The 26,282-nt window shown below is 43.4% G+C and overlaps 2 protein-coding genes across 5 annotated transcripts in view; both read left to right on the forward strand.

Annotated features, from left to right (window-relative positions):
• On the forward strand, window positions 1-22,609 carry WDR77 (WD repeat domain 77). Of its 4 annotated transcripts, XM_063652098.1 has the most exons (12): window positions 111-243; window positions 495-680; window positions 1,729-1,870; window positions 2,161-2,210; window positions 5,168-5,238; window positions 5,371-5,425; window positions 5,897-5,968; window positions 6,510-6,618; window positions 7,178-7,246; window positions 7,881-8,059; window positions 22,056-22,085; window positions 22,506-22,609. In XM_063652098.1, the coding sequence occupies exons 1-10, from the start codon at window positions 129-131 to the stop codon at window positions 8,038-8,040; spliced, it is 1,029 nt and encodes a 342-aa protein (XP_063508168.1). In that variant the 5' UTR covers window positions 111-128; the 3' UTR covers window positions 8,041-8,059; window positions 22,056-22,085; window positions 22,506-22,609. The 4 variants fall into 4 exon arrangements, with proteins under 4 accessions (XP_054322633.1, XP_063508168.1, XP_054322652.1 ...); XM_054466677.2 differs by lacking the exons at window positions 22,056-22,085; window positions 22,506-22,609 and having other exon boundaries at window positions 7,881-7,956; window positions 8,012-8,074; XM_054466658.2 differs by lacking the exons at window positions 22,056-22,085; window positions 22,506-22,609 and having other exon boundaries at window positions 1-243; window positions 7,881-8,996.
• The window catches only part of OVGP1 (oviductal glycoprotein 1), a 12,761-nt gene continuing 8,540 nt past the window's right edge, over window positions 22,062-26,282 (forward strand). The window contains exons 1-5 of the mRNA XM_054466636.2: window positions 22,062-22,085; window positions 22,506-22,710; window positions 23,708-23,764; window positions 25,438-25,603; window positions 26,100-26,224. Coding sequence (XP_054322611.1) covers window positions 22,631-22,710; window positions 23,708-23,764; window positions 25,438-25,603; window positions 26,100-26,224 — 428 coding nt within the window. The 5' untranslated portion in view covers window positions 22,062-22,085; window positions 22,506-22,630. The remainder of the gene's footprint in view (window positions 22,086-22,505; window positions 22,711-23,707; window positions 23,765-25,437; window positions 25,604-26,099; window positions 26,225-26,282) is intronic.

Consider the following 26,282-nt stretch of genomic DNA (forward strand, 5'->3'; position numbering starts at 1 on the left):
GAAGTAGAGTTGCCGTAGCCTCGGGAGAGGGGCGGAGGCTCAGAGGCGCACCACGTGGGGTGTGCTGACGGATCTGTGTCTCCGGCTGGCGTCCCGTTTGAGTCTAGGTTGGAGTTGGAACCGTGGAGATGCGGAAGGAAACCCCACCCCCTCTAGTGCCCCCGGCGGCCCGGGAGTGGAATCTTCCCCCTAATGCGCCCGCCTGCATGGAACGGCAGTTGGAGGCTGCGCGGTACCGGTCCGGTGAGCCGAGATCCCGGGCCTGGGAGCTCCCTTACCCCGGCCCAGGGCGCCCTTCCCCGGAGACTGACCCTCCCAGCCCATCCCCGCCCTGCATGTTATCCTGACCCCTGGGTCGCGTCACCGAGCTGCCCCCAGCCCTGCCCCGCGTTCCTGAGCTCAGATCCAGACCCGGCCCGAACACTGTTCTGTGCGGTCTCCATGGAGGCGAGCCCTTCTACCCTTCACGCGCTGACAGCTTGTACCCCCCGTAGATGGGGCGCTTCTCCTTGGGGCCTCCAGCCTGAGTGGCCGCTGCTGGGCCGGCTCCCTCTGGCTTTTTAAGGACCCCTGTGCCGCCCCCAACGAAGGCTTCTGCTCCGCCGGAGTCCAAACGGAGGCTGGAGTGGCTGATCTCACTTGGGTTGGGGAGAGAGGTATTCTAGTAGCCTCCGATTCAGGTGAGTCACTTTCCCCTCATCCACCCCCCCACCCCCAGGTTGAACGGTAGAATGGAGGCTTGGGGTACGGGTAGGGTTGAGCTCAATATCTAATGTCCTATACTCGTTGCTTGGAGGAGCCTGAGAGTGTTGGCCCCGAATGCAAACTCTTGTGTAGATGGGAAATACCTTTTCTAAAATTCTAAATTGTCTGGTGAGATTTCCTAGAAAAATCCGTAACAAAATTAAGCAACGGATTGGAACCATTTTTCTTCTGTGTAACCTGCCCGTTAACCCCCGCAGCCCAGACCAAGCATAATCTTGATTTTAAGATGACACTGAAGCCAATCTGTGCTACATGTCTCTTCCCATTTCTTACCACTTTCTTGTCTTCATTCTGCTTTCTTTGTGTTGATTGTTAGGCTTAGCGATGCAGGCTTTGGCATTTTTTTTTTTTTTAAATCAGAATTTGGAAGTTGGCCGTCATTGCATGGAAGTTTAAAAGTCCCACTTTTTGGTAGATTTAACCTCACTGACAGTTGAGCTTGAACACTACATAATCAAGACAACTTTTGGCAGATTCTCTATACTTAACCAGTCACTGTGCAAGACGTTCAATTATTCAACATATTTTTAAAGACTCTGCAAGACATTTATTCAACTAGTTCAGCAAATACTTACTAGTGTCCAAATAATGGGGAAGTGTTAACATCACTGGATAGTGTGCTGCTTAAACAGTTGTGGAAACTTCATCCTTGTCCCCTTGTAGCTCATTTTCCATTATTCTCTCACTAAAAGCAGATAATGAATTTTACAGACTGTTCCATGTTTGTCTTTTTCTAGAAGCTTTCTGCACCTACTTGTCTGGGCTGTCATTAGGAACACAGTAACGCAGAATAAAGTCAAAGGCTCAAAAATTAGCTAGACTCTCCAATGATGTGGACTTTGCTTTTACAGGAATAGCTAACTTACTTTGTTAATTTAGTGACAATGGCTCTTTGAATCCTAGAAGTGAATTACTGCCTTGGTGTAATCCAAGCTCATGTTTTCCTTACCCTACCCCCAACAGGTGCTGTTGAATTGTGGGAACTAGATGAGAATGAGACACTTATTGTCAGCAAGTTCTGCAAGTATGAGCATGATGACATTGTGTCTACAGTCAGTGTCTTGAGCTCTGGCACACAAGCTGTCAGTGGTAGCAAAGACATCTGGTGGGTCTCTGTTCTCATTGCTCCTGTCTCTAAGCCTCCTGTGGGTGCCTTTCCTATCCTGTTAACCTCATTAGGTAACATTTTGGGCTTATTCTAAGAATCCAGTGACTTATTTTAGCATGTCTATAAGGTTTCCTTAGGGATTTTGCAGTCCATCGTAAGTAGACCATAGCAGCAGTCCAAGAGGCAAAGACTTGGGGAATGTTGATTACAGGAAGTTCTTGTTTGAACACGTTTTTATGTTGATAGTGTAGGTCAAGATTAAATGTCTGTGTGCTTTTGCTTCTTAGCATCAAGGTTTGGGACCTTGCTCAGCAGGTGGTACTGAATTCATACCGAGGTGAGTATTCTTTCATTTTTAGCCCTGGTGTTAGCTGTTGTGTTTTTGGACTTTTTGAACTTTGCTTTGATGTTAGGAGCAGCAATTCCATGTTCTGATAGTTTTCTTGTAAAACAATAGTCAGGCTCCAGTATCTACCCCTTGTCCTTTTCTCAATTTCCTTGTTTCTTTCTTTTTTTTTTTTAATTCGGCTAGTCAAGTGCAGAAGTGAAAAGGGAGGAAAGAATAAAACAAGGAGTTTAATCTGTAACTGACTGAACAATCAAGATAACTCGCTACCTTCAGACCAGCCAGTTTCACTGTTTCTATTGATGGCCTCACCACCTTGGCAACACAGGGCTCAGACTCTCGGTCCTTTTCCACCCCTTCTGTTTTCCCACCATCGGTTGGCCACTAAGTTCTTTTTAGTCTTTTCCACTGGTCAGTCACCTTCCTGTCCATTTCTATGCCCGTATTCGCTTTCAGGCTTTACCTTACACAGGCAGTGGCACTCATCTCTCCACTAGCAATCTAGCTCTTTTGGTCTTTTATTAGTTTCTTGTGGCCTGTGGATTAAAATCCCATTTTCTTGTCATGGCATTGAAGCCCTTTTACTCCATTTCCTCTCTTCAAGCTTACTAGATCCTTGACATTCTTGAGGGATAAATCTTGAGACTTTTAAATCTTGAACTTTTGAGTATTTACCTTCATAAAATGTCTGTTTTCTGGTGAGAACCATTACTTTTTTAATGCCCCTCTTTCTGCTCACTTTCATTAACAGCACTAGTAGTTGACTTTATCTTGGGAGCCATTCTTTGTGAAGATAATGTCTAGAGCCTTAATGTGTACATGGTTCCAAGATTTAGATGCTGGGGGATCCCTGTGGTTCTCTCAGTGGCTAAGTGCCTTTCCCTGCCATTTCTAACTTCAAAGTACATGATTAAGTTATAGGCCAGAGAAATCACAGACTCATATCCAAGGTCCAGTATCCTGGACCTTCAGGGTCACTTGCAAATAGTTTTACAGTAATGTTGAATGCCCAGCTGTGCTCAGTGGCTCACGCCTGTAATCCCAGCACTTTGGGAGGCTGAGGCGGGCGGATCATATGAAGCCTAGGAGTCAGAGACTAGTTTGGCCAACATGCCGAAACCTTGACTCTACTAAAAAGTACAAAAATTAGCCAGGCGTAGTGTTGCACATCTGTAATCCCAGCTACTTGGGAGGCTGAGGCCCGAGAATCGCTTGAACCCTGGAGGCAGAGGTTGCAGTGAGTTGAGATCACGCCACTGCACTCCAGCCTGGGCGACAGAGTGAAACTGTCTCAGGGAAAAAAAAAAGTCAATGCCCTAGGTCTATTATATTTGCTTTTTATTTCTTAGACATATGATGTGCTTTCCTGGTTAATGCTAACTCTTTTTCAGCATTTCTGCCATGCAGCCTTTTTGTTAGTTCTTTGTGTTTGTTTCTTATTCCCCCTGCTGAATTCCAAATCCTTTATTATTTTTCAATTTTTTGTAGAGACAGAGTCTTGCTATGTTGCCCAGGCTGGTCTCAAATTCCTGGGCTCAAGTGATCTCCTGCCTTGGCCTCCCAAAGTGCTGAGAGATACAGGCATGAGCCACTGCACCCTGCCCCAAAACCTTTGAGGGTAGAGGAAGCATGTATTCATCTTCTGTACACCACCATGGTACTTGTCCCACAGCTTTGCTTTTTTCAAGTGAGCAATAAATTCCTTTTCTTACTTCTTATCCTGTTGGCTTTCTATGAATTCTAGGGCTAGGAAAGAACTATGGAAACTGGTTTAATTCCATCCTTCTGCCTCAGGGAAGGGCCACATTCAGACTACCTGGGAAAGTCTGGTAAAATGACTGTAGAAAAGGTTTCCACAGCTTCTAATTAACATGTAGCAGTGACTTTAAAGTTTTTTACATGTAGACCTCCTAAAACAATTTTGAAAATCTGTGCCCCCTCATACATTTTTAAATTGATACCTAAAAAGACTTACTTAAGTAGTTGCAGAGAAGGTAATTTCTGGCATATAATTTATTGTATACTTATTTCAAGCATATATTTGTCAAAATTTTAGATTCGCAGATTAACCCTACTTAGTTTGTACGAATGTCTACCAAATAGCCTAACTGGCAAAAGCCAATCTGCATTGTAAAGCCAGTGGACCAAGTTAGACTAAATTTTCTGTCAGAAAAAGTCTGACTTTGTTTTTAAATTCAGATAAAGTTGTTCAATATGTCCTTATCACAATGATCTATCACATTTTTTAGTTCTCATTATTAGACAGAAACAGAGTTAAGTCACAGAGCCATACTTGTGTTTGTGGTGTGACTGAAACAACATCAGCCCCCTTCATTGAATTTTACCTAGATGCTCTTTCATTTTGCTCTTTGGTTCTTACGGAAAAGCCCCTTTTGTCCCTTAGTTTAGAACGCTTATATTTTTATACCCCTGAGCATTGTACTGTGGAAAGATCTGGGATGAATGACAGGTATGTGTTCTTTCTATAAAGTGGGAGAAGGGTGATTGAAAACAGAGGCAGTTCAATTTTAAGAAAGAGAACATTAGAGAAATTGGCTCTCTTAATACTATTAGCACCCAGAACTCCCTCAAAAGTTTTTGTATACTACTTGGAGGTGTGTGTACTCCAGTATGAAGACTGCTATTCTAGAATTATTTAGCCCTCACATCTAGGATGCCTTAACTGGAAATTCCTTTGTTCTTCTTACTAAGCCCCTAATTTCTCATTCATTGTCTTCACTAATATATTTTTTTTTACAAGGCTTTTTAGATTTTATAAGTCTATAAACTTCTCTTAGCTTTTGTCTAATCCATAATCTCCCACAAAACTTGTTAAATTGCATCATGAGACCAGCCCTCCCTCCCTCCTGCCCCTTAATTATTCCTGGGCTGGCCCTCTTGTAATGCTTCAGCTTATTTTCTATCATATTACCCTTTCTCCTTTATAGCTCATGCTGCTCAGGTCACTTGTGTTGCTGCCTCTCCTCACAAGGACTCTGTGTTTCTTTCATGCAGTGAGGTAAGAGATAGCTCCTTCTTCCCTGGACACACTCCAGCCGTCCATAGGCCAAAGTCTCTAGTGTGGAGACTTTCTGGCCTGCAGCTGCTCCTTTGGATTGTGAAATCCTTTTTCTGTTCCGCCTTCCTCTAGGACAATAGAATTTTACTCTGGGATACCCGCTGTCCCAAGCCAGCATCACAGATTGGTGAGTCTGAGATTCATTGGTGGGAGAACAGTACTTGAAACCCTGATAGAAGAGACTGTCTTTGGCCAGTGTCAAAGCATAGTTGCTAGATGCCCAGTGTAGTTACTGTGACATGAGTGACATAATCTCCTTCTTTTCCAGTGAGGCTCTACTAACCCCATTCTGTGCAATGAATACCAAGAGGAAGGGCCAGTTCCTGGGTGGGTGATTTACTTTGTTAGATGGGAGGACAAAGGGGCCAGAATTGTTATCGTCAAGATTTGTGCCTGAAATTTGCCTGTGACTCGTGTCCAGAAAGGGCAGGAGGCTGGTGGATAAATGGTTATGAGGCTCAAGGATGAGGACACTGCTGCCTTAGCAGGGTTTGGGAAATCAAACAAAGGTGCTCCCAGGATTTAGAGTGTTATCATTTGAGAAACTGCTTCTTCTGTACTCTGAGTTTTGGTCCAGACCCTCGTCTCTCCTTTGCAGGGTGCAGTGCGCCTGGCTACCTTCCTACCTCGCTGGCTTGGCATCCTCAGCAAAGTGAAGTCTTTGTCTTTGGTAAGGCAGCATGTCAGACTTCATATTGACTCTGGGAAAGGGGAGGAGGAAAGAGAAAGAGCTGACTCCACAACACACAAGGCCCTTGTTGCTCAGTCTTAGCCCACATGTATTGAGGGTGGGGAGGTGGGTTGATGCCAACGTAGTTTTAGTGTAGTTTTGGAGAACATGATTATTTTCCCAGTGGATTTGATTTTTGATTGATTGATCCAGCTTCTGTATTCTGGACATGGCTATAAGTCAGTGAGCCACAAAGCAAGTGGATTGCTATATAGTGAATTCTGTTCTACTGTGGATAGGTGTAGAGCTATCGTGGTCATGAGGCTGTGTATATGGTGACATAGTTTGTGGTTAAAATAACTGCTTCATTCATTAACTTAATTTTCATAATGATCCAGTGACTTACTATTCCTACTTTGCAAAAGAGAAAACTGATTGCTCAGAATGATTAACTTTTACAAGCTTGAGGAAATAGTATTCAAATCTTTGGCACCAAAGTCCATGCTCTTAATCACTATGACATGTTCCTTCTCTTCTACAGGTGATGAGAATGGGACAGTCTCCCTTGTGGACACCAAGAGTACAAGCTGTGTCCTGAGCTCAGCTGTACACTCCCAGTGTGTCACTGGGCTGGTGTTCTCCCCACACAGGTACTGTTCTTTGTCATCAGGGGCCTGATGGGTATAAATGGGAACAGTGAGGGTGTGTGTTTATGTTTTCAAAGTGTTAGCTGATGAAGTAGTTCCTTAAAGCAGACAGTGTTCTAGCTGAGGTTTCGGAACATCAAAGATCTCTTAGGTGTGAAGTGGAATCCTTTGAGAATCAAAGGATTTTTCAGATTAGATGGTTTCTGTCTGAAATGGCTAAAATGTGATTTCATTCCTGCCCAACACCCAAAATGGTTAATATTGTGGGCTTCTAGGACTGTAAGATTGGAAAAGCCTGTGTTTCTGGGTTATTGCTGAAGCTATAGAGAGGGACCAGATGGGATGGTTAGTTGCCAGGATGGTTGTCAACCCTAACTTTGCTTCATTTCCCTCATCTTTACTTGAAACTTTTAGTGTGGACTTGTAGTAGCCAGATTAGCCAAAAGTGGGAATCAGGCTGCCTTTCCTGGGTCACTTTACAGTGGCGGCGGGGCCGGCCCAGTTAAGGTTTTATCTTGGGATCCAGGCTTGACCTTTCACAACCCTCTCCTCCATCTGATAGTGTTCCCTTCCTGGCCTCTCTCAGTGAAGACTGCTCACTTGCTGTGCTGGACTCAAGCCTTTCTGAGTTGTAAGTGTGAAGTGGAATCCTTTGGGAATCAGGGAAGGGGAGCAGTGGGTGGGCGAGTCATTTTCCTCTTCAGAAAAGTGTGTTGTGCTTTTGGAGAACAGATTCTCCATCTGTAGCCGAAGGGACTTGGTAATGGAAGCAGGCTGGCTGTTGACCCTCTGTGTTCCTGGGGCACATTCACAACCCCAAGGACAAGCCGTGTCCTTGGTAGAAGGGGGTGGTAGGTGGAATTTTTAAGTCTAGCCCTCCAGCGCTCTCCCACAAGGGGGTGGCAGTCTACCCTTTCACATAAAGAACTGCGTATGAAATGCAGCCTGCTACAGGGTAAAAGGCAGCACCTGGAAGACCTGAATTGTACTTCCCTCCTTGCTGTGATTTGCTGCCTGTTACTGCCCCTCATCACTGTCTTGTTCTATCCAGCATTTCTTCATCTATGAAAATAGAGGACTGGATTGGATGACTGATAACATCCACTGTGGATAGCTACACTGCTATCCTGGCGATGAGGCCATACAGTTGGTGAAATGTGTGTAACACACCCAAAAAATGTGCCCCAGATGTGTTAGGTTCTCTTTTTTCTCCAGGTCTGCTTTTCTTGTCTCTACTCTGCCCCGACTTTTTTTCTTTCTTCTAGGTTTAGAAGCCAAGCCCACAGAGACTTTGTGAGAGATGCGACTTGGTCCCCGCTCAATCACTCCCTGCTTACCACAGTGGGCTGGGACCATCAGGTCGTCCACCACATTGTGCCCACAGAACCTCTCCCAGCCCCTGGACCTGCGAGTGTTACTGAGTAGATTGGATTTAAGACAAAAAGCAAGTCCCCCATGAGTGTCCACTTCTTTGCCCTGCCCTCTCAGCTTATGAGACAACACAGGAGCCTTCTATAGTGTGTTGATACGCTAGATCTGTGCCGTTAATAGGCATCGTCTCTCAGCCTAAGGGAGGCTGGATTCTGGGTTCCTGTAGTCACAGGGAGGAAAAGCTTTCTTAAAAATGGACATGTATGTGCGTGTGAGTGTGTGTGTAGATCTATAGTTTTTGGTAGTGGCAGGAATAAAAAAAATCCATCCTACATCTTCCCTAAGCACTGCCTCTCTCTCACCCCCCAAAACAAGTTGACGAAAGGGTTTTATGTAGCTGTCTATGAGGAATTGGCCATGTCTGGGTGGGTTATGGGATGTGGGCATCCCTGGGTTCTTGGAAGCAGCTCTTATGCTACTCATAGAGATGGGATTGACTTTATTTTTTTATAGTGCTTAATTCACCATTATGAGAAATGCTTCCAGTCACAAAAATGCAGCCCAGCTCACTTTGAGGAAGAAGCAGGACTTGGTACGGTTTTACACAACTCCTTACCATTAAACTGAGTCAGAAATCCATTTTCTGGCTGAATAAAAAGTTTGGCTTGCCTGTGTAATGCCCACTCCCTTCCCCCCGGCTCCCTAGTGATGGGACATATATGAGAGAGAAGTGTTTTTCTATCAGAGACGCCATAGGGGAAAGTTTGGGGATGAAGGAGAGCTTCAAGATGTTTCAATTAAGTTAGAAAACTGACACAGACTGTTGAGAAATCTTTGCCACTTTTCCCACCCCAAAACAGCCTGGGGCCTGACATCTTCTGCCCTGGGCCCCTTTCTCTTAATGTGGAAAGTCTGAATGCAGTATTTATAGACTTCTTAGGTTTTAAAATCCAGTATCAAGAAGAAAATCAGAAATACTGGTTGGTGAAATAAAGAGTTTAGGCATTGTTGGCCTGTCTTTTTTTGAAGCATGTGTGTTATGTGTAGTTAGACATATTTCACCTATGTGAGTCATCATGGTGTTGGTCTTGTAGCCCATTATTTTTCCTGTGCTTCCCCAGCTTCCCAAAGTAGCTAGTTAGAACTTAAGGTAAACATTTATTCTTGGGTTGGTGGAGTGGATATTGCCAGTTAGGAGTCATGGATCAATTACTGATTATATTGAAACTAAATATAATCAATTATGTACTTTTGAGCTTTGCAGGTTCAATTTAGGTAAAAATCACATTATGAAACTGGGAAAGTCTGAAGGAATATGGGCAAAATATTTCTCAGTAAAGCTTCCATGCTTCACCCTTGACATGATTACCCTTGAGTAAAACATGGGAATTTGTAGTTGTGTGATCTTGAAATAGAATGGGTAGGTACAATCACTTAAGTTCTGCCTCTCAAAGATAAAACTTTAATTTTATGGACACTTAGAGAAAGTAAGGGGTGGGGGAGCTTGAGGTGAGTAGGAATTTGCATAGCCCTTTTCTTCCTGGACTTAAGAATGATGGAGAAAAAACTCAGTGAAAGAGATAAGGAAGGAAATGTGTGTATGTGTCAAGGTGGTTACAATATGGAAGGGAAGCATAGGTTTTTTTTTTTCTTTTTTTGAGATGGAGTTTCACTCTTGCTGCCCAGGCTAGCGTGCAGTGGCATGATCTTGGCTCACTGCAACCTTCGCCTCCTGGGTTCAAGCAATTCTCCTGTCTCAGCCTCTTGAGTAGCTGGGATTACAGGCGGCCACCACCATGCCCAGCTAATTTTTGTGTGTTTAGTAGAGACAGTGTTTCACTCTGTTAGCCAGGCTGGTCTCGAACTCCTGACCTCAGGTGATCTGCCCGCCTTGGCCTCCCAAAGTGCTGAGATTACAGGCATGAGCCACTGTGCCCGACCAGAAAGCATGGTTTTTGAAGGACCATATTTTATTGTAAAAAAATGTTTTGGTTCAGATAGATCTGTGCTGATGAGAGTGATTCACATCTATCAGTGACCACCACCAAGATATTTATAAACGTTATCAAATACAGTAGGAAGAACAACCAGCACAATTTTGGGTAAATGTATATGTTGCAGTGAACAAAGAAGATAGTTTAAAGTAAAAGATGACCACAGAATAATTAGAAATGGTACTGTCACATATGGGATGATTTGCTAGGTCCTTCACTTGAGGATAGTTCTAGTAGAGTGAGTGCAGAGCTGATGACAGGCTGAAATGAGATCAATCTATTTGTTTAAAAATATACAAATATTTTGCATTTAATTTCATTGGTTAAAATGTCTAAACATTAGAGTAAACCCATTTCCCTATCTACATCCTTACTCTGAAGTCCACTAATCAAACCTACTCTTCCACGGCTGTTCTCTGGTCCACCAAGAGCTATGAGGCTCACCCCTTGGATGGTGCTCAGAACCACAAGGAATACTGAAGAAGGCTTGCCTATGATTTCAGGTGGCATCAGACATTGGGCTAATTTTCAAGGTGTCTCTCCTTCCCAACAGGACAGTTGGAGACTGGTTCTTTAATAAATAGCTATATGGACCTTACTTACTGCTTCACAATCATATTACAGCAGCAAAAACACCCAAGCTCTAACTGCTCTGGGCCTCCAGCCATGTTTCCTCCAGATAGCATGTGAGAAAGGACAGGAGATTTTAAAAATCAGATTGGACTTCAGAGGACTCCAAAACTTCTTGCCACATCTAGACCTGAAAGTAAAGAGCTCTGATTATTAAGAGGCAGATTCTCGTTGCATTTGGACAGCATGAGTAATGGTCACACTGAACACATTAGAATCAGTTGTGAAATTGATTTTGTTTCAAAAAAGGATAAGCAAGCTGTAGTCTCAATTTTGAGTTAATTGAAATTTCTCAAAAACTTCATCAACAGTTCACATGATACAGTTTTGGAAGAGTAAACAAGGTAAGCAGACAACTCTGGGACCCCAAACACATTTTCTTTTTTAGTTCTCCAAAGATAGGCATTTCTGGAGTTTTGGTCTCACTGAGTGATCACAGGACTACTGCAATCCAGGGAACTGAGGGAGCTGTGAGCATCTGAGAAGAAAGGTTAGCTCTTGTTTTAAGTTGTAGAGACAACTTAAAACAAGTTGTGACACAATTAGTGATCCCATAATCTTTTATCATCTGGTACAACATTTAATATAGTAGCATTCTACTTACTGTGGAAACTCCTTGTTTCACAAATGATGTTCTGCAGCTTCAATATGTAATGGATGGACCATCAAAGTTCAAAATATAATAAGGAATTTAATTCCCAAACAACATCCTTTAACATTCTGGTGAAAGCCCAGCCAGTGTCACTGGTTGAAAGTGCCTTCAGTGGATATAGCTATAGTTCACCTGTCCTTGTGATCATGAGGTACCAGATTCCAGTCAAGCATTTCACTTTGGGAGGCACCACGTTGTAAGCATTAGGAATTTCAGTTGCAAACTAATTTTCCATTCTGGTAGTAACTCTTATCTGGAGTGTCAGCTAAGTCATGAAAATTGTTTAGATTAGAAAATGCACTTTTTATATACAGCCTAAATTAGCTTCATGTTCTGTAGTTTCTGCAGCTTGTCTCAGAAATCCTCTGAGTAGAACTGATGTATGAGACCTTTTAAGACCATTATCCAACTGCAGTTTGCTTGGCAGAGTTAGCATTAATGCAACCTTTGATCTAGGCACCTGGAGGCAGGTAAGACAGGCTCTGCGTGCACAACCGTCCCTGGACCTGTTGTGGCGGACTCCTTGAAGCAAGGTCAACTTGGGCCTTGTTTGAGTTTTTAAAGTCTTTTTTTTTTTTAATGTAAAATTTGTCATTTTAACTTTTTAAGTGTACAGTTCAGTGGCATTAAGTTCATTTGCATTTTTGTGCAGCTTTCAGCACTTCGATCTCCAAAACTTTTTCATCATCCCAAACTGAAACTACTTATTAAATAGTAACTCCCCTTCCTCAAGACCCTGGCAATCACCATTCATCTTCGTTACTATAAATTTGACTATTCTAGACATATATGTAAGTGGGAGCATACAATATTTTTTTTTTTTTTTTTTGGAGGGGGGTTCTGGCTTAATTTTATAAGGTGTTAACTTGTTCCTCAAAATGTGTTCTATAAACTGGTAGCATTTGCATATCCTGGAACTTGCTAGAAATACAGAATGTCCAGATCTACTGAGTCAGAATTTACATTTTCAAAAGCTTCCTACGTGACTCATGCATATTAAAGTTTGGGAAGCACTGACTTAGATTACTTTTTGAGAATTCCAGATGGGTCAGAAACCAGACAGAAATACTCAGTAGTGAGAAGCTATGGTGTGTCAGAAGCTGTTAGGCATTTCGTGGTTTGGTAGTGAGCAAGACAGATACAGTTTTCCTGTATTCAGCGACTTAGTCTAGAGAGACAGGATGGAATTAAGTGTTCAGGTGCTAACCAAAAGTAAAGATTCGTAGAAAACAAGGGTTCATATCCCAGTCATCAAAGTGATAAATTTTCCCTGCTTAACATTTAGATTAAATTTAAAAAGTAATAATTAGGCCAGGTGTAGTGACTCACACCTGTAATCCCAGCACTTTTGGAGGCCAAGGTGGACATATCACTTGAGCTCAGGAATTCGAGACCAGCCTGGGCAACATGGTGAAACCCCACCTCTACAAAAAATACAAAAGTCGGGCATGGTTGCGTGTGCCTGTAGTTCCAGCTACGCAGGAGGCAGAGGCAGGAGAATCACTTGAGCCTGGGAGGCAGAGGTTGCAGTGAGCCAAGATTGGGTCTTTGCACTCTAGCCTGGGCGACAGGAGTGAAACAGTCTCAAAATAAAAAATCAGTTGACAAACATTGTGTCTATTCAAGGTATACAACATGATTATTTGATAGACATGTAATGAGTTATCACAACAAGCAAATGGTACACTCAATATAGTTTCGGAGGGTTTATTTATAAGGGGACTAATTAGAAAGGTTTGGAAATGGTGTAGGAGAACCAAAGGGCTAGTGCCCAAGGGCAAGGGAAGGGAGCGGTTACCTGAAACTGGAAGAAAAGATAGTTTTGTAGAGCATCTGCTTTGAGAGCAGCAGTGACTTTTATCAAGAGATAGAGTTACCTTGATGCCACATCACGGGGTGATCCAGGAGAATGAATACGCTGATTTCTGTCCTCCCTTCCTCTACTCTTCCGTCAGGCTGAACCCAACAGAGCCCATTTGATGTAGCCCAAACAGACAGACTTTCAGGGGCAGCAAGGAAGGTGGAGAAAGATGGGAAATACTAATAGAAGGGCAGTTGGAAAATATGTTTAGTCTACCTTTTTGCCCCTTATCACCCTCTCTTGTCCTTAATATAGGTGAAATTTCATGTCCTTAACACAAGAGATGCTTAGAGTCCCATCAACTATTTTATCATTATGGGGTGATAACCATTTGTTCGTGCTTCCATCTTAAACCTAAAGGATTAGGTATCATTAGTGTCCATATAAAGCAGCAGTAGAAAAGTGAGAAGAGAAAAACAAGTAACGAAATATAGCTGTTAGAGTTCCTACTCGTAAATGGTCATACAGCCTAAGTAAGTATCATGGCCATCTTTTCCCACCATCCATTCGACGTTGGGTTCCCCTCACCCTCTGAGAACCCCTCGTCCAGGTTCCCCTCACCCTCTGAGAACCTTGGTGAGATGACCAAACCTGTGTGCGGTGTCTGAGTTCTTAGTGATTTACTCTTTATTGGGTTTCTGCAGCTTTCCGTCGTGGGAATTACTGGGCAAGGGAGTAGTGAAGATGTCCCAGTGAGTCCCCAGAGTTGCAAACACAGTCCTTTCTCTGGTTGTGTAGCAGCAACTCAATTCCCCCCTGGTAATTGGGATCAATTACCCCAACTGGTGCAATGGCTTCTTTCTTTACATTTTTTTTTTCCAGTGGCCTAAGGAGCCCCAGATGGCCAAGAGGTAGCCTTAGCTTCTAATTCATTGAGACCATAACTGCACTGGGTGAAACATTCCTCATTTAATGCTAGAATCTTCAAGCCTACTTAGCCAGGACTACTGAATAAGAAGCAACAACTCTTCAAGTGAATTATTAGATATAATAGTAAAAAAGGCAACTTCTGTTCCTACCCCTTGGTTCTTAATTGCAGCTATGCATTTTGGCCTTGGGAGAGATGACACCGTATATTCTCCCTGATTTAAGGCATAGTGGCATTAATACAGTGGACCAATATAATGTTTTGTGGGCTACTAAGAAATTTAAGTTCCCTTTGGACTATATTATACCAAAAAGTGGAAGAGTTGACACAGTCCTGGGGCAAGATGGTATTAATAAAAGTATACTCGTGTCCCTACCATACAAGTGCAGTTTCCCCAAATTCCTTAATGATTGGAATGGAAGATAAAGCAGGTCAGTAGCTGTATGTCAAGTGCAAGGGGCTATGTCATTTTGCTCCATTAAAGAACAGCACATCTGGAATTGTAGTTGTGATTGGCAGCACAACCTGATTATCAACTGTAATTCTTCAGAATTTGTCTGGTTTTCACACCAGCCAATTAGGTGAATTAAGGGATGATGTGGTAAGAATCATCACTCTGCATTTCTCAAGTTTTTGATGGTAGCATTATTTCTGCAATTCCTCTAGGGACGTAGTAGTGTTGTTTTGTTTTACTATTTTTTTAAACTATAAAGTTTAAAACACACACAACACACACACGCATACATATATGCAACTCCAGAGGTTTCTGCCTGACTCTTCCTGCCATAACAGTCCTCCTACCAGAGGCCAGGGAAATAACGTAAGGACTCTGCTTGTTACTGATATCTATTCCCAGTATACATTCTGGGACTTGGGAAGAATCACATAATAAGTCCGTGGTAATGCTGCTTAGATGGACTCAGGCCAAGACTTCATTTACCCTTTGAAATTTATAAGCCCCCGGTGACATGTTAGGCACATTGGTGTTTCCAGTCTCTGAGAATCAGTGTAAATTTAGAGACAGTATCTAATGCCCCTGCATAGTCTAGGCATTTCTTTTTCCCAGTGTGAAGTCATGCAGCCCACACTATCTCTGGGGAAAGCTTGAGTGAAAATTCAGAATGCATACCTATGGCTACATTGCAGGATCCCTTCTCAGAAGGACCCAGCTTCCTCATAGTTAAGTGGCTCCAGGACTGTGAACTAGCTTAGATCTGGGAACTGGGTAAAAAGCTATGAATCCCTTCTATAGTAATCTGGGTTAGGTTTCTGTCTTGTAGACCTAGAAATTTTCCACCTATCTATGTCTAGCTGCACCTTAGTAGGCTGCTCATTTATTTCATTTCTTGGGACCTTACCATCAATTAGTCATCATTACAAATTCTTATAGGTCAAAACACCATGATTATCATTTCTTTATATTTAGTTTAATTAACTTATTTATTTGAGACAGAATCTTGCCCTGTCACCCAGCCTGGAATGCAGTGGCACAATCACAGCTCACTGCAGCCTTGAACTGCTGGGCTCAAGTGATTCTCCCACCTCAGCCTCCCAAACAGTTGGGACCACAGACATGTGCCAACATACCCAGCTAATTTTTTAAAAAACTCTTTGTAGAGACGAGGGTCTCTCTATGTTGTTCAGGCTGATCTTGAACTCCTGGGCTCAAGTGGTCCTTTCACCTCGTCCTCCCAAAGTGCTGGGATTACAGGTGTGAGCCCTGCGTCTGGCCCATGACTATCATTTCTTTCTTATGGGGTTTATTGTGGTCACTGCCTAGCTTCTATCTGATTGATCAGGGAACTGATTCCCTTGCATCTATTCCTACCATTATCTCCAGCATACAGAGGACAGCCACCGTAGAGCTGCACCTTTTTGAATTGGGAATCAGTCACCATGAGCAAGGGCACAGCACTGGGAAGGTGGGAAAAGATAAACTCAAGATGGTTTGGCACCCTGCCCCCTTCCTGCCATCCAGTGGGTCTCTGCTCCATTCCTTCTTTTACTTGTCTATAAGCATCTTCCTAGAATATCCTTTTGATTGTTTCCCTTTCCTGCCCGGATACCTTCCATGGTAAAGAAGTTTCTAAACCATGTTCTTCCCAAACAGTACATCCTGCATGTTTTCTTAATCATACTTATACAAAATATAAGTAAATAGGAAAAGGTAACTATAGTAACAGTTGCTATTGGAATTCCTCTTTGGATTTATTAGAGAAAGTACCCTAACATCTGTCTTGGGTATAGATAGTGAAAACCCAAGCATTTTGGGGTCTGGTTAGAACTAAACTGTAGCAAGGGAGGAGTTTTTCAGGGACTCTGGAATGGGAGAGAACACTGGGATAGCTGAGAGGGGCCAGGAGTTGGTGAAGTCTTTGCATTAGGGGATGTGACACTTCACAGGCACCCCTCACCCCTATGTTTTTAGTAAAAACTACCAAGAACTTCATGTGTAAGGATTTCTTATAGAGTCCAGTAAAAAGGTTAAGTCATGCACCAGGAAGCTTTGTAGAAAAACAGTCTATACCCAAGGATGCAGGAGCACAGAAGTAGAGAAGAACATAAGGAGGAATTCTTGAGAATTTGCTGGATTATCGGGGACACTTTGGGCTGACACAAGGGGTGGGGCTGGGATTACAGGCAGAGTGTAATCAGACCACTGAGGAGCAGGGAGTCTCTAACATCTAAGTTACGTGCTTATATTTTAAATTTTTGTGATTTTAGTTTTTGCTTGCTCCATTAGAGTAGAAAGTAAGTATTTGTTGAATAAGTTAGAAAAATGAATGAATGAATGAATTGCTTTCAGGACTATGCCACAGAATGTTAGAGTAGGAAAGGACCTTAAGGATCTATTAGTTAAACCTGTTGAGCAATTAGTTCAATGTTGTTAGTTATTGATCTCACTGCCAATGATAATAACCATTAGCAGCAATAACAACAGTCACTGCTATGAGTGCCTACCATGAATCAGACAGTTTACATTTATAATCTCTATTTTTTAAAACCTTTCAAGAAAAGTGTCATTATTGCTACTTTTCAAATATGTTGTCCAAAGTTTCTCAATTAGTAACCCAAATCTGCCTGTTTCTAAGCTGGGGTGTGCCCACCTCTTTGGCTATGCTTTTTCTCAGCTCATTCATTCCAAAGACAGACCATTTAACCATTGGATCTGGGGCAACAAAGGTGGATCAATCATGAATCCTTCACTAAAAAAGCTTGCTTTGTAATAGATGAAACAGTTTAATTTTTAAATCTAGTGTTATAAGGGTTTAAGTAGTAACACACTGTCAAACTTCTGTTGGAATGAAAAGAATAAGAACTGACGACCACAAAAAAGCAATTCTGCTTAAACCAGTGTCTCTCACCCTTGGCACTATTAAATTATCAGTACAGGCGGTCCCTGACTTCTGATGGTTCAACCTACGATTTTTCAACTCTACAACAATGCAAAAAAAAAACAAAAACAAAAACAAACAAAACAACAACAACAAAAAAAGTGTTGTCAGTTTGTTCATCAACTTATGATGGAGTTACATCCTGATAAAATAGTGGTTAGTTGAAAACATTAATATTTTTTATTTTACTTTAAGTTCTGGGATACATGTACAGAACATGCAGGTATGATGTATAGATATACATGTGCCATGGTGGTTTGCTGCACCTGTCAACCTGTCATCTAGGTTTTAAGCCCCACATGCATTAGGTATTTGTCCTAATGCTCTCCCTCCCCTTGCCCCCAACCTGCCGACAGGCCCCAGTTTGTGATGTTCCCCTCCCTGTGTCCATGGGTTCTCAGAGACATTAATATTTTCAACTTACAATGGGTTTATCGAGATGTAATCGCATCATAAGTCAAGGACCCTCTGCACTGAATATACTTCATTGTGGAGGGCTGTCTTGTGCATCGAAGGAGGGTTAGCAGCATCCCTGGCTTCTACCCATTAGGTACTATGGCATACCTTCTTCCACTGTTGTGACAACCAAAGTATCTTCAGACATTGCTAGATTGGGCAAAATTGTGCCCAGTTGAGAATCACTGGCTTAGAAGGAAAAAGGCCATTGCATGGATGTGCAATAACACCTTTAGCCATCTCCTAACGATGTCATTTAATCAGTTAGGATTTTTGTTTTGTTTTTGGTATTTTGCTGTTACAAATAAAGCTGCAATGAACATTGTTTCTTTGGGTACTTGGGCATGATACATTTCTAGAAGTGAAATTGCTAGGTTACAAGATTTTATATTTAGGATTGCGATATTGGCTAATGACCTCTAAAGACATTAAACAAATAGCACTACCTTTACTATTTTATTACAAATATTCTTTTTTGAATTTCCTCAATTTTTAAACTTAAATAAGATCCATGAAAGTATAGGTTTATATGCTAATATTCATTTTCCTACTATACATTAAAATAAACACATTAAATATTTTTAAAAATCCCTCATGCACATCCAAAAATCATCTTTTACACCAAATATTGGAACACTCCCTTCACTTTAAAGATGTGGTAACTGACTAGAAAAGAGTCTTCCCTTCAAGTTTACAGTGATCTGTAGTCAATATTCTTTGGATTTTTTTTTTTATTATTCAACCAACTGATTTTGTTTAAGTCATACTTCTCTAATTCATTCACATAGGTATCATGAAGTATTTGGCCAAATGCTCTGTTAAAACCAAAGCACTTCACATCTTTGATCTTGCCTTCATCTTGATAATTGTTGTAAAATGTGAGAGGTGTCACACTGCTGCAGGGATTTCTTCAGTTACTCAGTAAAGGACATTTGCAAATAGTCATTTCTAACTTCATGAGTACAGGCTAAGCACTAGGGAGGGATATTGTCTAAGTATCCGGGTGGTTGGGTAAAGATAAAAAGCAATGGTTGTAATTTTTTTTTTTTTGACAGCAAGAACTGAAGGAAAAGGATTGAGAACACACAGAGCGACATGACACACTGATTTTCAACATAATCCCCATTCAGCATTTTACTATTCATCATCCGCTGAACATATAGAGGCATAGTTGCTAGCTCTTTGGCACGGTCATCCCTGCATTATGCAGAGGTCATTCCTGGGCATCCATTGTTATATCTTGGCATTTTGAGCATCATCAGTCATTTTTGCAAGGCACAGAGGGGTCAGGTCTGAGATCTAGCCATGCTCAATGCAGCAGAATAGGAATCCAGAGGATGACTCAGGTGCAGATGAATTAAGTTCAAATTGGCAGGCCAATTTGTCTTCTGTGTTAGGTACAGCATTAGCCGCTAGTGCCCCTATTAGGAGTTTCGGTGGAAGGTCACAGCCTAGTGGGCAATCTCTGATGTGAAATCTTGAGGGGCAGGGGATACTGTGGGAGGAGGCTCAGAAGTGGAGGAAGGTAGGCATTCCACGTCAAAGAGGTCTTAAAAGACAGGAGGCCTTTAGGCTGTAGGATATGAGGAACCTAGCAGACAGAGTCAGAAGACCCAGGCCCTAGGAACCAACTGTGGTGCCAGCAGTTTGTAGAACAGGAAAAGAAGTCAAAGCAGGGACCAGACCCTGTTACAAGAATGAGGGCACAAGGGCTAGGAATGGGGGAACAAGAGCATGGTCATTGTAGTCAGAAAATGTACCAGGGGTGGTCTAACCAATGGTAAAAGTTATTGCCAAGCATGATCTGGTGTTGGTCTCAGGAGGCCTAATTATCTCCTAATTCAGGTTAATATTAGTCCAAGGAATGGATGGTGGCATTGAGCATGCAAGTGGGACCCAAGTTGCCTCAGTGATGGTACAGAGTGGGAATTGGATCTGAAATCATTTTGGCAACAAAACTCATGTTTTCCTCACTGCACTCATCATGCTACTTCTCCAAGAAAGAGACACATACTCTAGCTCTAGGGATATGATCAATCTGTTCACTAAATCATAAGCTCCTTGAAAGCAGAAACTGTTTCAAGTGCCGAGCAGGGCATGGCACATGCTCAGTAATTATTTGTTGAATACATAAAGAAAGGCAAAGATGGATGAAGAAAAGGAGGCATAGTCTGGGTTGGGTGGGGTATTCCATCAGGCTTTCCCAGAGTTTCAGTGAAATACTCCAAACATTCTATGCAATTTGTTGCTTTTATTCCGTCATATCTAAGCAAACTGCTGATTTAAAACAATGACTTTCCTGGTTTCTTCATACTGGAAATGAAGGATAGATGTTATATGAATTTGACCACTAGTCATTATTTCCCTGTGTTGTGGATTATATTGACATCTGGTTAATACCTGAGTAGCATCAGTCTCTGTGAAGGTGGGCATAGGGTCCAAGACCCTCTGTAGCGGAGAAAGAAAACTGATGAATCATAAAAGCATCTGGCTTGCAGTCTGGTAATAAAAACGGTATTTTTTTTTAATCTTTCATACTCCTGTTGTTGCATATTTTAAAAACTGGCTCTTAGATGTCCAGAATTGTATCCATCATATTCTTGAGGTTCATGACACATCCTCACAATTGGCTCATATACTGACTCAAATATTGTTGACTCATAAAAATTCAGGTTTTGCCTTCGCCTGAGAAACTGAAGGATCCAGCAACACTGGGTCTGTTTCCCTGCAGGGAAACCATTAGCAGCTGCTCAGAGTGCTGTCCCTCTTTATACTGATCTCTGTTGTCTCCTGACCAAGAGGCTTCATGTCAGTTGATGTACATCATTGGGCATGAACTGTTACTTTTCTAGTAAAATAGAGAGAGCTGTTTTATTGCATCTATGCCATCCATTTACATTACCTGCCTGGCAAGCGTCATTTGAGTTTGAGAACTCTGCTCTGCTGGGCAACCCTTTTGACATCCCTAATAATAGCTACCATTCACTGAGCCCTTATTATATGCGAGCACAAAACTAACAATTTTTGACCCATTATCTCTTTGATCTCTATAAAGCTCTATGAGGTAAGTCTGAGCCGTCATCTCCATTTTACAAGCATGGAAATTGAAGCTCACAGAGGCAGGTAATTTGTGCAAGATTACAAAACTTCTAAGTGGTGACACTGAGATTCAAACTTTGAATTCAAACCTTGGATTCAAAGCCTAAATCCAAAGCTACGGTTTTAACTTTTTAAAAAAAATTATGCTGCTTCCTAGCCAATAATCTTTTAATAATAGAATTGCTGCTACCATATGGGGTTTCTCCCCCATATTCAGTCCCTGTGGTACTGAATACCAGGAAGATCCTCTTCCTGGTATTCAGTGCCAACCTGGTGCTGTTGCTTTGTAGGAGAGGGAGGACAGGTGGTTCTGGGGTCACTGTGACTCTCATAAATTACTGATCCTGGCACTGGTGTGTGTGTGTGTGTGTGTGTGTGTGTGTGTGTGTGTGTGTTTATGTGTAGCTGGGCTGTCCCAGCGCTATCCACAGGGAAGCTCCTATAAAGGGCTCCATCTCTGGCCTCACAGTTATCAGACCATTGAGATGTGGAAGCTGTTGCTGTGGGTTGGTGAGTGTGGCAGGTCCCAGCAGTGTCACTCAGTCCAGGAGGTGCCAGGCTTTATGAGTTTGTCATCTCTCTGGTGCCTGAGAGAGCAGCCTGAGACTCAGGGAGCCTAGATTAGGTAGAGATGGGATGGGCCATAGTTAACGGTCAGAGGTCAGAGGGACCCAGGGAGAAGTGGTCAGAGCAGTGGTTCTCAAACCTGGTGGCACATTAGAAATGTTAAATGCCTGAGTTCCACCTTGAACCAGTTCTGTCAGAATCTCTGCATGACCAGCCAGGATATCAGTACTTCTTAATTTGCAGCCAGGGTTGAGAACCACTGGCCTTGAGCTTTTTCTGGGACTTCTGACACTCGTCGTTGTCCCTGGGCAAAGCATGAGCATATACACATGTTTATCAGAAAGAAAAGGAACTTACATCTAGCTCCACTGGTCCAACTTTAGAGACTAGGAAATGAGTGAATGCTGTGTGTGTCCCCATTTGTGTGTCTGCATCTGCATAAGGTGCTGTGTTGGTGGGCACTCTTGCTAATCAGAGGGTGTGCTGTGGCATACCACTCTGGTGAGGGTATGAATCTCTGTGTGACTTCTCCCTTTGTTTCCCGCAGGGCTGGTTCTTGTGCTGAAACACCACGATGGTAAGGAAACTGTGTTTTCCCTTCCAGAGCCAGGAAGAGTCTCTGGCTGAGAAGTCCTCCACATTGAGTGTCCCCTGCAGCCCGCCTTGCCCTGGCTCCTCTGACAGGGATTATTGATCCAACACAGTTTCTCAGAGGATTTTTGGTCACCTGCTGTTTGTGTCGCTGACTGTGTGCCTTGGTCCAGACTTGAGAATCTGTTCTGACCAGGATTTCACAAGGCATTCTTTTCTTCCTGAGACCTCAGCAGTGGGGGAGGAATAGAACCTCAATGTAGTTCTGAGGTGTACTTCAGGACCGGGGAGAGAGGATGTGAAAATGTGGCCTGGTCTCTTGGGCTGCATTCACATTGCTTTCTGGAAGCTGAGCTCCGTCCCCTCCCTTGGTTTCTGCCAACTAATGTGTGCTCTCCCTTACCAGGTGCTGCCCATAAACTGGTGTGTTATTTCACCAACTGGGCACACAGTCGGCCAGGCCCCGCCTCGATCTTGCCCCGTGACCTGGACCCCTTTCTCTGCACCCACCTGATATTTGCCTTTGCCTCAATGAACAACAATCAGATTGTTGCTAAGGATCTCCAGGATGAGAAAATTCTCTACCCAGAGTTCAACAAACTAAAGGAGAGGTGTGTTCATATTGGATGTGGGGGTTGTATTTTCAGATTTCACAGGTATAAGATAACAGTCTATTTCTCCTGTTACTCTTCAACTTTCTTCTATTTCTTCCAGTCCTAGCTTCCTCTCAAATAGGGGTTCAGAGCACCCCCAACTTGAGAACTCCTTGTCACAGACACCTTGAGCTCTTTCCTGCCTCCTTACTTTTGTAGTTGCTATTGCCTCTGCCTGGAATGTGCTTCTCTCTCTTCTCTGCCTGGCAAAACCCAACTCAGCCTTTGAACCTAGTTGTGAGGATTTTAGTTACTAATGCTGTTAAAGTGGGCCTACACATCCCAAATGCTCAACAAATGCTCATGTTTTTATTACCGTTTGTTACCGGTGAGCTACTCCGGGGAAGGGGCAGTGTCTGCTGTGTCGTTGTATCCTCAGTGGCTAGGTCAGTGTCTCACACAGAGTTGGTGCTCAGTAAGTGTTTGCTTTCATTTTCCCCTCTCCAGAACTCCTGGGATCTCTCCGTGCCCAAGGGAAGGCTTGTTACTGCATTAATGGTTATAGATGGGCAGAGTAAAAGTTCTATGCCACTAGATTATAAGCTCCCTGAAAGTGGGGAGCTTATCTGTGTTGTTCTTTGTTCTAAAGTGCCTAAAGCAGTAAATGGCACATAGACATTGCTCAATAAATATTTGTTGAATAGGAAAAAGAGAAACATTTTAGACTACTCTTTTTTTGGAAGCATCATGGGGACATGTGCGAGTTTGGCAGACTTTGTGCAGCCTTGGAGTTGTTGGGCTGTGATGGCCTTTGGGTTGATTATTCTCTCTGTCTTTCCTCCTCTCTCCTGTGCTCATCATCTCTCTCCTTCTATCAGCTTCCCCCTTTTACTTTCCTTACCTCCCATCTCTCCTGGTTCCTGTTTTCTTCCAATGAGCAAAACAAAAGAATGTGGCAGCAGCTGCCCACCGGAGTGAAGGACCCAGCTCATCAACCTTCTCTCCCACATCATAGGAACAGAGAGCTGAAAACACTACTGTCCATTGGCGGGTGGAACTTTGGCACCTCAAGGTGAGACTTTGCTGTTATTCTCTTTTCCCTGGGAGGGTGGAACAGGCTGGCTAGATGTGAAGACAGAAGGGGAAGGCAGCTTGGCCATGGGGACAGCAAAGCTAGCGCAAGCACTTCCCCAACTCATGAATCTTAGACCCCTGCACTCAAGGGACATCCTGGCCTCTTCTCCATGGTGGGTCAGGGGAGACAAGGAAGTTCTAGCAGGTGGTGAGAAAGGGGCTGGGGGAAAATTAGAGACAAAATGAGGCACTCATAATTGTTTCCTCAACCTTTCATAAGAGGCAAGGGTTTTGTCTCCAAGGGGAGGAATCAGGTGCAGAATGAGAATAACTTCCAAATCTCATGGGTTTCTTCACTTTATTAGTGGATCCAGGGATATCAACCTCAAAGGGTTGGATCAGAGGAAAGGAAATAACAAAATGCTAAGCTTAGTGCCAGCACATAGTACATGTTCAGTATGTAGCAGCTGCTCTTGTTAGCACTTCAATCTCCATGAGGCAACGTGGAGAAGACAAACTGCCTTCATATTTTCTGAAGAAACATCTCCCCTATTTCATGGCTGAGGCTGGGTTAGAGGCCGTGCTTGCCTTGTTGCCTTAAAGGCATGAGATGCACGAGAGGGAGGTCTGGTGGGCTGGGAGTGTGTGAGGATGCACTTTACAAGATGGAGGAAAGATTCAGGGCAGGGGGGTGAGAACTAGCTCTGCCCAGCCCAGGATTCACCTCTTCCCATCTCTGAACACTCCCTGTGCTCCAGATGCTGGGCTAGGGCTGTACACGCATTATCCCGTGAACACTTGGAGGAAGCTTTACAAAGTGATTGTATTCAAAATTGGTAGAGCAGAAAGCACAAGTCACAGGTATTAAGGAACTTGCCATATTTGTCACAGGTATTCCTCAGAGATTGCCCAGCAAGGAGGTGGCAAACTGACCATGGAACCCAGGTCTATTTATGAGTCTGGTTAATTTTCTAATCATGGCTCATCTCAGGACTACCCCAGAGTTGCTTAAAGTTCAGGTCCAATAAGTTAGAATTTTTCCAAAGTGTCATCACTACGGAGGAGAAAACAAGTAAAATAGAAAAATATCAAACAAACAACGAACAAAAGAACACAGGATCAGGAGCCCCTTATCAGAGCACAGGCCTCTTGTGCCAAGTTATACAGCCCAGGCCCAGATTAACTCATAGATGTTTCTGGACATGCTGGCCCTTGACTCACGTTCTCTCCCCTAATCCACTCAGATAGAAAATGTCAGTGCTAGGACAGGTTGTGGGAATTGAGTAGTTACCTATGAGGAGACAGCACAGAGAGGGGCGGTGCCTTGCCAGTGGGCATACCATGTTTTGGGGGCAGAGCTGGACTGAGCCATTTCTCCACACCCCAGGCTGCATGCTTGGTTCTGTGCCTGTTATTCCCTGTGCCATCTGGCCTCGGGGCGGTACATGATTTTCAATATCTTTTAGCTGCCTGAATTCCCTACTCCTGGGTATTGAGCTCCTGGTGCTGGGAGAAGCATGTAAGAAGGTGGGAGAGTTTTGGAGATCTGCCTTCCTTTCCTCCAGCCACATCTGCCAGGCCCACCACAGGGCACCAAGCTTGCAAGGGGCCTTGTAGGAGGTTGTGATTCTGTGGATAGAGTTCTTTGCCTTACCCCTGGTCTCCCTGCAGATTCACCACTATGTTGTCCACTTTTGCCAACCGTGAAAAGTTTATCGCTTCAGTTATATCCCTTCTGAGGACACATGACTTTGATGGTCTTGACCTTTTCTTCTTATATCCTGGACTAAGAGGCAGCCCCATGCATGACCGGTGGACTTTTCTCTTCTTAATTGAAGTAAGTCTGGTCTAGAAGCGCCAGAATCCAGAAATGATTCTACTTTTATATATCTGGGCTTATGGTAGGAGAGGAGCATAAGTCCAGGTCCAGGGGCAGAAGAGGGTGACAGAATGTTCTTTTACTGTGAACCTCTGGAGGGTAATACCTGTAACTCCCTGAGGTTGCTCTTTTCTCTGCACCTGGGGCTTGCTCCAGTCCTCCAGCCTAAGGGATGCCTTCTCTCTGCAGCTCCCTGCACTCCCTCAGGCAGTGTCTGTCTGGTCTGTCTGAATTCTGTGCTCCTGAGCCTGCTCGCCACCCCATGATTAAATCATTCACCACATCAGCCCTCATCTGCCTGTCTCATGAGCCTGTGGCATGGCCCATGTCCAACTCACCTTCGTGTCCCAGAGCCTGGCTCAGGAGCTCAGTAAATGCTTCTTGGATGACACTCCCCCCAGGCCCCACCTTTCTGTTTGTCCAGTTCTCTGTGTCTTTCTGTCTTTCCTCCTAGGAGCTCCTGTTTGCCTTCCGGAAGGAGGCACTGCTCACCATGCGCCCAAGGCTGCTGCTGTCTGCTGCCGTTTCTGGGGTCCCACACATCATCCAAACATCCTATGATGTCCGCTTTCTAGGAAGGTGAGTGGATATTGCCTTGGTTGGGCAGGACATTGGAGGGAAGCAGATGTCTTGAGCT

This window comes from Pongo pygmaeus, chromosome 1 (assembly GCF_028885625.2).
Source record: "Pongo pygmaeus isolate AG05252 chromosome 1, NHGRI_mPonPyg2-v2.0_pri, whole genome shotgun sequence".
NCBI lineage: Eukaryota > Metazoa > Chordata > Mammalia > Primates > Hominidae > Pongo > Pongo pygmaeus.